This window comes from Umbelopsis ramanniana (genome assembly GCF_025399195.1).
Source record: "Umbelopsis ramanniana AG unplaced genomic scaffold K450scaffold_26, whole genome shotgun sequence".
NCBI classification, from domain to species: Eukaryota; Fungi; Mucoromycota; class Umbelopsidomycetes; order Umbelopsidales; family Umbelopsidaceae; genus Umbelopsis; species Umbelopsis ramanniana.
The window spans coordinates 141241-155434 of NW_026252112.1; the positions used below are offsets into that span (position 1 = coordinate 141241).

Below are 14194 nucleotides of genomic sequence, written 5' to 3' on the forward strand. Positions count from 1 at the left end.
CTATGTTAATATGCAATTCGAGAGAGTTTTTGGTTGTAAAATCATTGTAAAAACTATCGCTCCGGCTTGCGATGCTTCATACGTTGGTTGCTCTGCGCTGCCCCGTTTTGGTTGAAAGTCAAAGTCCAGCAAGTACTGACAACTGCAGGTATCTACCATCGTTTCTGGTCACCTACTTCCTTTTATTGAAAACTCTACAGGCAGTAGCATAGGCAGTAGCATAGACGACAGTATAGACAATAGCAATAGGCCATAACATAGGCAATAATGACCACAGCCTGATCACACACCTTATCTCCGGTGGAATTGCTTAACACCGTCGCTCACAACTCTCGCTAACACAAACGTAACACCCAAGTGTTAAATCCCATTTGCTGCGCGCTTAATAATGAAACACCGACTAACAAAATGTCCTGTATAAATTCAAACCTTGCTCCCTTTATTTACAAACCAACAACCCTATTGTTGATTCAAGCTTCTAGCATTTCCAGTAGTCCTTTTCATCAAAAATGTCGAAATTAATAGTAGTATTTGGAGGCACTGGCAAACAGGTAGCTACGACAATGGCAGCCAGCCAGTCAAGCAAATGGCCAAAGATACTAATACCAGGTTGCTATGTAGGGAGGATCTGTTATCAAAGCTTTTCTAAAGGACCCCACCTGGAAGATTCGTACTATCACTCGAAATATCGCTAAACCTCAAAGTATAGCTTTACAAGAAAAGGGCGTCGAAGTCGTTCAAGGCGATATCAACGACATTGATTCTCTTATTGCCGCAGTTCAAGGCGCCAACGTTGTCTTCGGAGTGACCGACTTCTGGGAACCTTTCTTCAACCCCGCTACCCAAGAGAAGCTTGCTCCTGGTCAAACGATCAATGAATACTGCTACAAACTCGAGCTCCAACAAGGAAAAAACATTGTAGACGCCGTAGCTACGATTGCTGATACTACACTCGACTTATTTGTATGGTCTAGTTTGGCACATGTCAAGAAATGGAGCAAAGGAAAGTATACATGGGTGTACCACTTCGACTCCAAGGCTGAGGTCTATGAATGCATCAGAGAATCACATCCAAAGCTGGCAAAGAAGACCTCATCTGTCCAGATCGGCTATTACGCTGATAACTGGCTATGGATACCGATGACGGCTCCCCAAAAGACGGAAGACGGTGTTTACGAATTGAAATTGAGTGCCAAACCTGAAACTTTGGTTCCCTGGGTGGACACTCAGGCTGACACTGGAAAATTCGTACGAGCTCTCGTGCAAATGTCACCAGGAACGGATTTGCTAGGCGCTAGTGAAATGGTGACTTACGGTGATTATCTAAAGACATGGGGTGAAGTGAATGGCGTACACACAAGGTTCACCCATATTTCTGCCGAAGAGCACGAAAAAATGATGCCAGAGATTTTTGCCAAGGAAATCCAAGAGAGTCTTGCCTTCAATGAAGAGTATGGATGGGATGGTGGAGAGCCTGGTGTTTTACGTCCTTCTGATGTAAGTGTTTTCTCAAGCAATTGTGCAAGTTGGGGGAAATATTCATTGATTTATTCGTTTGAAGATGAAGTTTGAAGAACCTTTATCCAATATCAAGGACTGGGTCAAGGCGCAAGATTGGTCGGCAGTCATTCACTAAAGGCGAGAAGTTCAGTCTTTTCAGAGTTATCTTGCGGACAAGGCTGTTCGTTATGGCACAGTCGCTTAATACGAGGTTCATATAACCGTATATTGTTTCTTGTATATGGGATTCGATATTTCAATACATGAAAATCATCGACCGCTTGAGTATATAAACCAAACAACTTTCCATGTACCAATGAAAGTTAATGCAATAAAGTACACCCGTTTTCCAGTCCAATGAAAGTCAATGCAATTAAGTATAGCCGTTCTGCGAGGCTGACATTCAGATGTGAGGCAAGTGATTGTCCCTGTACAGTTCTTTGTCGAAAGTGGCCGAAGAAGTTACATATCATTACGTACCTTTCAATATATGCCCACTTTCTTCTACTTATCCTTATTTCCTCGATATGTATGGAAAAGCTAAAACAGCTGACGGAATCCAAACGTGATATTTTGGCGGCGCAGAAGAATATAGGCACAAAGCCATGCTTAGTAAGACACCGAAGAAGTTATCGTTATAAAACCGTCATTGTGATATTTTGTCCTAGATCTCAGAATGGACTCAACTCACCCATTACTTTTCAAATTAAAATTAAAATTAAAATTGTATTAAAAACCATGTCAAAGTTCATAGTAGTGTTTGGAGGTACTGGCAGACAGGTAAAGGCTAATTCAAAGGTCAAGAGCCATCCGCCAAAAATTCAAACTGCGCACTGATTAACATCCTGAACGGTCTTCACGCAGGTTCTTTCAACAACGCTTTCTAAAAGACCCAACCTGGAAAATTTGACTATCACTCAAAATATCGTTAAATAATCAAAGTATAGCTTTACATGACAAGGGCGTCAAGTCTTTCAAGGCAATCTCAATGATGAACCTCAGCTTTTAGATCAAAGTGATACTTCCAGTGTACTTTTCTTTTGCTCCAATTTTTGACGTGCGCCAAACCAGACCATACAAATAAGTCGAGCGTTGTATCAGCAATAGTCGCATGAACTTGTACACACATCTTATCCCGAAGATCAATGTTGAAACCCAACAAGACAGCGTTTTTTGAGGGTACAGAACTAAAGCCCAGAGAACAGAAAAAGAAAGGAGACACTGATTTTATTTTTATTTTTTGAATCTACAGTAACTGATGAATGTAAGTAAACCGAATCAGAGATTGAACAGCGTTATAGGAGAATTGTTTTTTGCATGATGAAGAAGGTTCGGTCAGTCTCTTGTTGTAATAGAGAAGGGTCATACGCACGGACATAGAAGTCAAAATACTCACTTTTATAATTTTATATTTTTTCTTTCTTTCTGGCGATATGAAAAGAAAAAGTGGTTAGTAGGTGGCCATTTGTTATAACAATCACGCCAAGTTTTACCTACTTTACATCGCTGTCTTGTTAGGGCCATCAACAAGCTACTAAGAGCTTCGCGGGAGCGACCCTAATTTTAAAAGAGTAGATATACAATGGTGAGTCAAATTTGCATAGTCAAATGGCGTGAAATTTTGCTATTACTTACAGCGCCCCCGCTTAGCCGGTAGGATCATTGATCCCACCGGCTTCAACCTCCACACCGTCGCTATAGAAATCCTGCAATTGGTTGAGGGGAAAATTGGTTGAGGGGAAGGTTAACTGGAACTCAAACAGTGTATGCGTTGTTAGAATGGTAGGTAGATAACTTACGGCCAAGAAGCGATCAAACTCTTCTTCGCCAATTTGCTCTAGCGACGGCTGGAGGTTCTCCTCCCCCCTCTCAGCGAATGCTGCAGTCAACTGAGAGCAGACATTGTCCAAGTCCTGAAACCAGCCAGAACCCTGGATCATCCGGTTCATCTAATGATAGAAGAGCACGTTAACAAAAATATATTCTCCCGTCACTTTGCTTACACTATAAAAAGCTACTTACGTCTTCAACATCTTCCGGAGGCGCAACAGGACCGTTCACTGGGCTGAGCTGATTCTCATTACCCAGTGGGGTCCCATCGCGCGATGCCTTGGGAGGAGTATCGTCCTGCGATGGTGGACTCACGGGACGTCGGTATTGATATACAGCAGCCATAGAGGCTGCTCGGGTCACCGAGATCGAAAGGAGCGGGAGGGGCTGCCAATGCGGCAGAGGGCCGAACAAAAGGAACAGAAGGGGTATCGGCTTCCGCCAAAGGCAAGAAACGAGAAGAACGAGGTGGAGAATACGGAAAGATTTCCATCTCCTCAGAAAAGACACACCAGTCCATAAGGGTTCCTTGCAAACGCTGAACACGAGATAGAATGAGTGGGAGAAGGCGAACAGACCTCCATTTCCCCCAGCAGGTACCTGTTGTCACCCGGGGCTAGTGGGTATCTCACCACCTCAAGCTCAAAAGGCTTATCGATGTCCATGAGATCATCGAGTGGTGGGATGTCGGCCGCCGTTGGTTTGGGACGCCAACGAAATGGCCGGCGAGGAGGAGGAGGGTGGAAAACAATGTAAGGTATGTTGTGTTGTGAAAGATATCGCTTTAAGGCGATGATATGCGCCCGTTTGGTTTTCAGCGTAAATGCTGAAAAAAGACTGAGCTCAAAAGACAAAAGATCCAAAATCAAAGAGATTTTCAAAGCTTTAAATACATCGAACATCGGCTTTGGAAAAATTATGCATACATGACATCGTTATTGTTCAGCATGATAGGCATATTTAGCATTTTACAGGTTTTTAACCGGTATTGATTATGACTTCATCTAATGAACAACTTGCTGATGAATTCCCTCCATCATTTCGCAGCCAAAAGACATGATATCATCTGAAGTGTGAGGTACTAACGATTGAACAATAAGTAGTTCGTATCATGTAGAACTATTATAAGTTTCATAGAAGTGGCCGAGTTCGCTTGCACATCTGTTGTGGAGAAGAATGTTAGAACCGCTTTTTATTGTCAATTTGTGAGAGCATGTGCAATGGTTTGATTTCTCGAGGATGGCAATACATGGAGACCATCCATGGCAACTTACCCACAGCTTAGCGTATTTATTGATCATTGATTGAAGCGAGTTCAGACATTACTGCGTCTTTTTAAGTAACATTCTGAAGTACGGGTAATAAATCCAACTCATTTGCTCACTTCACCAGTACGTTATGCATTTGTTAGCATCGTAAAGTGGTTGGTGGCGTCAATGCTTATGACTGGTATGCCTATACCTCATTGACCCTAAAACTTCGTAATGAAACGCCGCCCCGAATGTAGCATTCTTAATTGGACGCTCTGTATAACCGGTTGAACGTCTTTGCATAAACGATCAATTGCATGAAAGCGAAGGAAATGGATTCTTTTTTTTTACAATTTTGGCTAAACGGTTGCCAAGCTAGTTCAGCAGTTCTATACTCTCATTGCGAATGTGTTCCCAATCGAACTTGCCGAAAGTATCCAGAGTTGAGATAGCCATAACTTCTCGGACTTCTACATGACCGTACGAGGTATGCTAGTTCGGAGCGCCTATAAAAGCAATGTGCTACTGACCACTGAATTCATGCCTTGATGAATGGCGTGCCAACAAGATTAGTCATGTATCTGCTGAAGAATTTCACAAGACTCTTCCAGAATCTATTGCTAAGGAAATCCATGAGAATCTTGCATTCAATGAAGAGTTTGGATAGGATGTTGGTGAGCCAATGTCAGGGATCAGATCAAGGGCGCAAGATTGGTCAGCCGTTATTCGCTGAAGACGTGTAATGGATTGTGGTCCGACTCATTCCAATACGATGTGTTTTAGAGGACTTCGTATATAATACATGCCAATCGTTTGTCAAAAAGTTGTTGTGTTACCCCCATATTTTGTAAATGTGCACGGTTTCCAGTATAGGCGTTTGACTACTTCTCCGTCATATGTGCTTGCTAATATGAAATGGTTGGTGTCCTTATGAAAGGCACAGTTGATTATACCAATGTCTTAGAGTGAAGTCTCATTTCGACCGACATATATCATCATTTTTGTCATGCAACAACTTTGCACGTACTTTTCATCTATGTAAATCCTGTTTTGTTCGTTGATTTGCGACTCTTTTTCTTCCAAATCTCGATCAGTATCCTTAGGTTCTGCTCCTGAATCACTTTTATGCTTTGCATCCTGCGTTAGTACCTCTGTATCAACCTTCACTTAAAATCTGCAAGCACAATGAGAGCATGTATTCTCCTATGCATACAAGTTGGTTTATATTTATTGTTTTTGTGCTTGTATATAAGGTCGTGCAACAATTACACTAGCATTTTCTCAAAAAACAGATACACTACACGTCCATTTATTTAACGCTGACCTTCTTCCACTGGGTTTGTGCACCCATGATAGAGGTTACGGTACTGTAGAGAGACAAGGAGTGAGTAACACGGCCGGCCCTGTCAATTCTATGAAATGAAACTTACCCAACAATGCCGACGAGACCCTCATCAGCGGCGATCCATCCCAAGGTAGAGCTGGGGATGATGAAGTCAAGGGCATCCTGAATAAGCTGGTAGGTAGCATCTTGCTTCTCCCTATGAGACGTAAGAGGTAAATGGTGCTATTAGTCACGACGTTTTCCTCCACATACTTCAGTTCATATCTAAACCACTCACTTGACCAAAGTCTTTTCTTGCATTCTGTAGTCAGCAGCACGCTGAGCATCCTTTTCAGAAGTGGAAGCATTGACGAGCTTGCTGTTACGCTTGATCATCTCGATTCTTCCTTGGATCTGCTTCATCTTATACAAACCATTGGACAGAGAGAAGATAAGGGCAGCGGCCCAGAACTTGAAGCCGAGATCGGAGATCTTCTTGTGATTTTGCAAAGTGATGAATCCAACTTGGTGGAGGTAGACGAACATCTCAACCAAGTAGTAGCCAAAGTAACCGAGTTGTCTCAAAGCTCCACTGATACGCAAAACACTGTCGTTGACATTGAGGGCTGCAACAGCTCCCTTACCGAACTCGATGGGCTTGAACAGACGGAAAAGCTTACGACCTGAAGCGAGGTTTGTCTTAAGACCGTTCCAGCGGGCTATGGTTTCCTTGCTAGCTCCTTGACGGAAAAGGTGCCAGGCATAAAATCTGGCATGTGGTTAACATGTTAGCGGGAAAAGGTTCTCGAGCAAAGAGAAGGTGGCTCAAAAATAATACCAAAGTATGAAACTGTACCTGGAAAAGTACTGGATAGTACGATAGAGCTTTTCACGACCGTTGGTTGTGTTAAGGTATTTGAGAATTTGATCGACAGGCACGGCAGATGACATTTAGAGCGGTGGGAGTGAAAAGTGGATTTGTAGGGAAACGTCTTTGTCAGGCGGAATGGGACTCTATTGATAATTCACAGTCACATATCCCGGCCAACCTCCATGTGAAACTCTGGTCATTTTCACAGTGTTGGTTGTGCAAAACGATCAGTTTTATATGAAGCGTTTGAAAAAAACCAATGTAATTTTTAATACTTTTTTCAAATGCATTCATCTAGTTATTGAACCAATTTTGTTTTCATCTTTTGTTATCAACTGCAAGTCATGGAAAAAATACTTGCACATCGTCTCCCCCATGAAAACGTGTGTGGCAAGTCAACGTGTGGGGTAAACTGGGGAGAGCGTGCAACATCATTAAATGTTTGTGCTTCTAGTGATGAAGTTTCATCCTACTGCTGCTCGTCGAGCCAGTCGAGAATTTGAGGTGTATAATAAGTCAGAATAATGCCAGCTCCAGCTCGCAGGAAACCTTCCATACTCTCCAAAACAATCTGCTTGAGGTTGAATGTGCCTGCTTGGGATGCATGCCAGAGCATAGCATATTCGCCAGAGACTTGGTATACAGCAATGGGGTAGTCGGGTGCAAGGTTGGCGGCTTCACGCACAATATCGAGATAAGGCATACCGGGTTTGACCATAATGACATCCGCACCTTCTGCCATGTCACGAATGATGGCGCGACGAGCAAGACCTCGAGCACCAGCAGGAAGTTGGTAGCAACGACGGTCACCAAAGCTAGGAGCGGAATTGACAGCATCTCGGAAGGGGCCATAGAAAGCGCCAGAAAACTTGGCCGAGTAGCTCATAAGCATAACCTTGTGTGCCAAACCATTTTCAATGAGCGTTTCCTTGATGGCTTTAATACGACCGTCCATCATATCGGAGGGTGCGACACAGTGTGCACCAGCTTGGGCGTAGTTAAGGGCAACAGTAGCCAAACGCTTGACAGAGAGTTGGTTCTCGAGAGAACCATCTTCGCGTAATATACCGCAGTGACCATGAGAAGTGTATTCACAAAGACAAACGTCGCATGCAACAAAGAGGTTGGGGAATTTGCTTCGAAGCAGTTTAACAGACTGAATGACGGGTCCGTTCGGGTCGTCGGCATTTGAGCCGGTTTCGTCCTTGGATCCCTCAGCAAGAGGCACACCGAACAAAATGACAGAGCGAAGACCCTTCTTGTAAAGAGGCGCAATAAAGCCTTCAAGTTTGCCCAACCCGATACGATATTGACCTGGCATGGAGGGCAGTTCTTCGAATTGATCTTCGGAATCGGTGATGAAAATGGGGTACATGAGGGCCGCCTTGGTGAGCGTTTTCTCAGCTTGCCATGTACGGGTCAGAGGGTGGTGGTATCCGCCCTGGAGAATAGAAGAAATGTCAGACATTGCAAGATTGTAATCGAATTACGTGAGATGGAAGGAGAAGGCAGTCCAACAATTTACTGCAAAATAAAATAAAAAAAGCCTCGGATAGCCCGAAAGTTGGTTAATTTTGTCGCACAGTATGCAAAAACGAAAAGCTTCCAAAAATCAAGGATCGAGCTCCAAACGAGTTCGATTCAACGAAGAAAATCCCACAGCAGCACCAGTAACTGATGAATTCGAATTTGATCACGAAGCTGAACTAGAAACCGCCAAGCGACGGCGAGGAGCGGTGAATCTGGACGGCTATGGTAGTAGTGAGGATGAATCGGACGATTCCGAGCCGACGGACAAAAAGGACGATGACGATTTAGACGACATGTTTGCCGATGCCAAACCTGAAAGCTCCAAAGCAGCAGGCGACAAAAAGAAAAAGACCAGGTTTCTCAGTATGAATGAGATTGAAGGTCAAGAGTTGAGCTCGCGCGGACACGATTCGGATTCAGAAGGTGAACCAAAAATCATGGCTTTCAACATGAAGGAAGATTTAGAAGAGGGAGAGTTTGATGAAGAAGGCAACTATATACGAAACAAGGTTGATCCCAACGCGTTCCATGATAAATGGCTACAAGGTCTAAGTAAAAAAGACATCGCCAAAGCCAAGGCGGCCCAAGAAAAACAAGAACAAACAGAGCAGTTGAAGGAAGCCGACGTACTTAGCAGTGTTCCACAAGACAAGACAGGCGTTTTTAGAGCCCTCATCGATTTGTTACAACCCGGCGAAAATGTTCGGGACGCTTTGGTACGGCTCGGAGGCAGTGCCAAAAAGATTCCAGCTTGGAAGGCAAAGAAGATGCAACAAAAAAATGGTGCTGCTGGTGAACCGACGGCTGAAGATATCGAAAAACTAGCCATCATTGATCGAATTACTGCCTTGGCTGATCAAATGATGGCTCTTGGTGATTTTGGTATCTATGACGAGACATACGAAGCTATTCTACGACATTTACGGCGAAGCGGAACCGTACCACTGGAATGGATGCCTGGGCAAACCAAAGCGGTTACCTGGGAGTATCGCTGGGCTGGATCCGGCGATGCTGGTGAGGTATACGGACCCTTTTCAAGTACACAAATGCAAGAATGGCAAGCGCAAGGGTTTTTCACAAACGGCATTGAGGCTAAAAAGGTCGGTTCAGAAGACGCATTTACTGCCGTATCCGAGAACTTTAGCTATGCTTCATAGAAGGAAATGATAGTTGCGAAGTTAAAACAAAGAATTCAATGTTATCATTTGGTTTTTACTTTTTGCAAACGCTCTGTAATCCAATGAAGAGAACATCGTAGAGCCAGCAAAATAAATTATAAAATGGAAAGTACTAGTGTACAAGTACCAAAAATTGGGATGTATGTCAAATTAGAAAGGCTGTGGCAAATTAACGGCAAATGCCTCATAGAATATAAAATAAAGCCAATACAATATGCAAAAAAGAAAGAGGTATGAGAAGGTTTTAACATAAGAAATTAAAGTCGAACATACGACTGTTGAACAATTATTAGGGATTTTGACCAAAAGTTGGTGGTGAAATGGGGATGGAAATGATTTCTTTTTTGGATTTCTACGAGTGTAACCAGTGCACTACATTGCGTCTTCCGTAAAGACTTTCTTGGCAACAATGTATTCCTGTTCGGACTTCACAAGACGCTTCAGGCAGGCCAGAGTCGAAGGCAGGGTCATGAACATCCACGCGGCGATAGGCAGAGAGATGTAATCAAGCGCATTACGCCAAGTTCGATATTCTGCAGGAGCTTTGCGGAAGAGCTCACGGTCAACGGTTCGATGAAGATATTCGTAAATGCCGAGAGTTGCAAAGAGTGGGAATGGCAACAAAACGGTGATGATTTTGACAATGTTCCAAAGCGTGGAATAGAACTCAGATACCAAAATGGGATTACTATCAGGTTCTACCACCGCCAAGAAAGAGAAGGGCGGGAAAAGGATAAGTTGCATGACGGGGACAGCAGCAAACATGAGCCATCCAGACGTGGCTGGAATCATATGAGCTTCCAAAACATGGACGCACACAATGAGTTTGTCGAGCCAGTAGTAAGGAGAAATGTACATGGACGACTTGGCAACGTCAGCGGTGGGCAAAAGAGACATGAGCGATGAAGGTCGCGCAGAGGAGCCGAATGAACTGCGCAATGTATAGGCTACATCGGCGACACCGTTGTAGTGGCGCGTGGCTTGAATATATCGGGCGTACATGTTGTTAAAATAACCGTCGGCTTGGACATTGGTCAAATTGATGGGCACAAATATCGGAGCGCTGCGAGCGGCACCATCTGTCTTGAAAAAGCATTTGAGCCACATATGCAAGTCTTCTCCTACCGAATCAGCGTCTGTGTCCCAGTACCCAACTCGTTCTGCCAAGACCATGCTCAAACTGTAAGTTGAACAAGGGAATGCTAGACCTCTACTGTTGCTCAAATTCGACATCACCATAGCTGACCAAGTGATATCAGTGACTCGGACAGCGGCGGGTACATCGAAGCTATTACGAGAAAAGAAAATAGGCGGGGTCAAAAGCAACATGTATGGGTCTTCGGAGGCAGTTAGGGCCCTGTCCACCTAAGAAAAAAAATAAAGACCATTTAATAATTGAGGCTAAACGTATTAGCGTTCCCCACATCCCCGACAACTTACCTCCTTGACATAGAGCTCTGGAATGGCTGAGTCAGAGTCTGATACGGTCAAGATAATTTGACGACGCTCAACCCCTCTTCGAAGCAATTCAGTGCATCCAGTGCGAGCGGCGTAGGCTACATTGGCACCTTTTCCTCTACTCTCTCCAGGTAAATTAGGTGGATGAACAGTGACGATAAAATGAAGGAAGCTATTCTTGAAGTAGTTCATCAAATTATCTCCCTTCTGTTCATGCTCAGCCTCGGAACCTTCCATGGCCAATAGAATAACATAGCATCGCCGAGCGTTTCTAATTAACCAACGAGGTTCAATAAAATGTCTCAGATAATTTTTTTATCCCAAAATTTTTTGCTTACCTATGATTTGCCAAGCGTTTGATTGTATCTCGTAACAAAGCTTCAGGTTCACAGTAATTAGGAATAATAAAAGTATGTATATAGTGCGAGTCTTCGTAGATTTTCAGGCTGGCCTCAACGTCGTCAAGGTTGTTTTCATCGGCGATGATGCGTTCACGAGCAGTCAGAGGTGAAGCCGATCCTGAGGATGTCGAGAAAGTGTCGGGACTGTTGACTTTTTGATGAAGGTTCCAAGTTCTGATATTATGAATGATCTTCTTTGTAGTAATGAAGAACTTGAATACATGATTAATTTGAGTATATAAGAAGAATGTAAAGTAGACAAACAAAAAGATGAGGTAGAAGCGAGGGATGAGAATTGGGCCGAGAGGCAGTAGCAACAACGCTGTGATGGCTACACCAGGGGCTACCAATTCACATAAAGATGGTAGAAGAACCTTGCTCATGTAAGAAGACTGGATGAAGAGAAGAGAGAGGAAGAGAGAGAGGTGAAGTCAGGCTGAAATGTCTTGGCTCCTTATTTTTTTTTTTCTGCTTGATCTGTTCTGCGGACCCAATAGTGCATTTTTGAAAGAAGCAACTCCGCACGTAATGTCTCATTGACATCATGACATCAAAAAGTCACCGTACACCTTATTTGTGTACACTTTCCTCCGATACAACCACACCGTGTAAAATCCTTGAATTAGCACTACTTTACTATCAATCTGAATAAATTTTGTGTGTTTAGCACTTGGAAGGAGTCGGTTGCCTAGGGATGACAGGCCACAGATAAAGGTGAGCCCGTCAGTGTGTTTTTTTTGTTTACCTGAAGGTTGTTTTGTTTGCAAGCCGAGTGTTTTTGCTGAAGCGGATGAATAAACTGTTTCCCGAGACCGTACAAATAAGAAGTATGTATTTTAGCTGCGACATTAAACTCACCAATTATTTACGATAGCTGATTCTAAATTATATACTCTAAACCCACACACATAGGGTCAACGTCCCTTGAATCTGAAACAAATCATCCACTTTGATAGAAAAAAATCTAAGGGTCAGCCACATAGTCATTATATGGCGTTCTTTTAGGGGGAAAATGGTCTTTCCATCGGATGAGCATATAGCTAAGAAGTACGGGTAACGTCTAATTTGGATTAGAAGGCCTTGGCCAAACAAATGTGGGCTTGATCGAAAAATATGGGAAATATGTTTGATGATATTTTACCATTTGCAGCCGATGCCACACTTTGCTATACACAACGCGGCTTACTCTTCATGGTTATTTTGTTTTCAGCAATTTGCCGATGACGGCCAGTGAAGTCACTCGTACCACTTGGCTGGTGCCTATGGGTGATACCATTTTTTGATCACGAGACCACACAAATGGGAATCGCTGAAGTAACCTTCGTGAGGAATAAATTGGATGGCTAAGCGTTGTTGACGGTAAGAGTATGTAGAAATGAAGGGCAAAAGTGCACAATCAGTAGTTGATGATGAGAAAGTAGAAGAACAAGGAGAAGAGCAAGCAAAAAGTACTATAAACAAAGCTCGGTCCATCAGCTATACACAGCTTTTATTTCAACACTTGTAATCTTTTCTTGAAAAGTGTGAATAAGGCATTCTGGCCGTTATATAAACATGGTGGCAGTAACGATATTGTAATTTGTTTTCTTCTTTTACGAGTGTTATAATAGGTAATGTAGCAATCAACAGTTTTTCATAAAATCCATATCTATTCTGCCCTTGAGGTGCAACAGTCAATATTGTACACAGGTGGGATGTCAGTAGCTGAAATTTGGGACAAATACGCGCGCAGTGTAAATTTAACAGGTTTCCAGTCACATCAGGTTGAATTCTCCATCCACACAATTCATCACATCTAGATTACCCAAATGTGCAAACACATTTTGAACGCGCAGGTACGTCAGCATGCCATGCATACCTCTGGCATTACCTAGATGCTCCCATCTGATTCCCGGCTCGCATTGATTTTCCAGGTCGCCATCAGAGCACCATGTTGTAGAAAGTGGTTTGATTGCGCGGAATGCCACGCAGAGGTATCCGACCATTCACTTGCCAAAGCCAGCGAGATGGCATTTGCTTGTAAAAAGTGTAAAAAGACATTTAGAAAAGACCTCAGGTATGTGCCAAAATAATGCTTAATGGATATGATGTGAGGCTAAAAAGTGACTGTACTACTAGCGATTTCGAGGACGAGGATGAATTTTGTCCTCACTGCGACAACCACTTTGTTTTGGAGGCTGTTGAACCTGAAGCAAGTCTTGGCGTTGAAGGCGAGGACATTCGCATTGACTCACGGTAAGTTTTCTATGAATTGATTCACCCAAATCAATTTGTAACCTGACTCATGCTTGCCTCCCACAGTATGATCAAGGACGACCGACAGAAACTTAAGAAGGGCGTTACTAGTATCTACGATGTCGAAGTATCGGATAAACTTGGATAAATAGAAGGAGATGACTCGCCGATCTGTTGAGTCTTAATACCTCTTGTAGTTGATTAAAATAAAAAAAAGTATTCCTAGTAAATTAAATTGGACGGGCATTGTTTTCCAAGAAGGTTGGAAGTCACCATATATGGACGTGAGGGGATGGTGTTGTGCAGTGTGGTTGGCAAACGATTGGTTCAAACGACACAGTTTCAAAACGTGAACTAAAAAATTTATCCCCAAAAATTTTCATTGAATGATGCGGGATTTAACAAACATTAGAGAATCAAGTCATTGTAAAAGGAATTGAGCCAGTAAGATTTCGACTTGAGTTTGGATCGGACCGAGTATTTTAGACGATGGAATAGAATCAACGTGGGAATCTTACTGGGTAAAGGAGTGGAGTTGGGTCGGCATGGAAACGTGACATAGAAGCCCAGTCCCTAAAGATTTTTTTTTTTTTTTTTTGGGTTTTGCCATAATCAAA

General features: G+C 43.1%; 7 protein-coding genes across 7 annotated transcripts; 3 read left to right on the forward strand and 4 right to left on the reverse strand.

Moving 5' to 3' along the window:
- The first annotated feature begins 384 nt into the window (after positions 1 to 384).
- Positions 385 to 1696, forward strand: K450DRAFT_240389 (uncharacterized protein). Its single transcript, XM_051588922.1, has 3 exons — positions 385 to 551; positions 622 to 1497; positions 1562 to 1696. The coding sequence occupies exons 1-3, from the start codon at positions 510 to 512 to the stop codon at positions 1634 to 1636; spliced, it is 993 nt and encodes a 330-aa protein (XP_051444803.1). The 5' UTR covers positions 385 to 509; the 3' UTR covers positions 1637 to 1696.
- A 1050-nt stretch (positions 1697 to 2746) lies between these two features.
- Positions 2747 to 4288, reverse strand: K450DRAFT_199139 (uncharacterized protein; the record flags this gene model as incomplete). Its single annotated transcript, XM_051584589.1, has 6 exons — positions 2747 to 2755; positions 2998 to 3057; positions 3300 to 3379; positions 3646 to 3868; positions 3909 to 4167; positions 4257 to 4288. The coding sequence occupies 6 exons, from the start codon at positions 4286 to 4288 to the stop codon at positions 2747 to 2749; spliced, it is 663 nt and encodes a 220-aa protein (XP_051444804.1).
- A 1486-nt stretch (positions 4289 to 5774) lies between these two features.
- Positions 5775 to 6957, reverse strand: K450DRAFT_240392 (uncharacterized protein). The gene is made up of 4 exons (XM_051588923.1): positions 6761 to 6957; positions 6203 to 6673; positions 6011 to 6121; positions 5775 to 5947 (listed from the first exon to the last, which is right to left on the reverse strand). Exons 1-4 carry the CDS (start codon positions 6853 to 6855, stop codon positions 5890 to 5892), a joined length of 735 nt encoding a protein of 244 aa, XP_051444805.1. The 5' UTR covers positions 6856 to 6957; the 3' UTR covers positions 5775 to 5889.
- Positions 6958 to 7244: 287 nt separating this feature from the next.
- On the reverse strand, positions 7245 to 8243 carry K450DRAFT_174483 (uncharacterized protein; the record flags this gene model as incomplete). The annotated part of the gene is made up of 1 exon (XM_051584197.1): positions 7245 to 8243. The coding sequence occupies one exon, from the start codon at positions 8241 to 8243 to the stop codon at positions 7245 to 7247; it is 999 nt and encodes a 332-aa protein (XP_051444806.1).
- Positions 8244 to 8319: 76 nt separating this feature from the next.
- K450DRAFT_240397 (uncharacterized protein) lies at positions 8320 to 9659 on the forward strand. The gene has a single exon (XM_051588924.1). It carries the CDS (start codon positions 8362 to 8364, stop codon positions 9460 to 9462), a length of 1101 nt encoding a protein of 366 aa, XP_051444807.1. The 5' UTR covers positions 8320 to 8361; the 3' UTR covers positions 9463 to 9659.
- On the reverse strand, positions 9659 to 11807 carry K450DRAFT_240398 (uncharacterized protein). The gene is made up of 3 exons (XM_051588925.1): positions 11280 to 11807; positions 10924 to 11212; positions 9659 to 10848 (listed from the first exon to the last, which is right to left on the reverse strand). The coding sequence occupies exons 1-3, from the start codon at positions 11723 to 11725 to the stop codon at positions 9856 to 9858; spliced, it is 1728 nt and encodes a 575-aa protein (XP_051444808.1). The 5' UTR covers positions 11726 to 11807; the 3' UTR covers positions 9659 to 9855.
- A 1286-nt stretch (positions 11808 to 13093) lies between these two features.
- Positions 13094 to 13822, forward strand: K450DRAFT_240401 (uncharacterized protein). The gene is made up of 4 exons (XM_051588926.1): positions 13094 to 13177; positions 13256 to 13398; positions 13461 to 13577; positions 13644 to 13822. Exons 1-4 carry the CDS (start codon positions 13151 to 13153, stop codon positions 13723 to 13725), a joined length of 369 nt encoding a protein of 122 aa, XP_051444809.1. The 5' UTR covers positions 13094 to 13150; the 3' UTR covers positions 13726 to 13822.
- Positions 13823 to 14194: the final 372 nt, after the last annotated feature.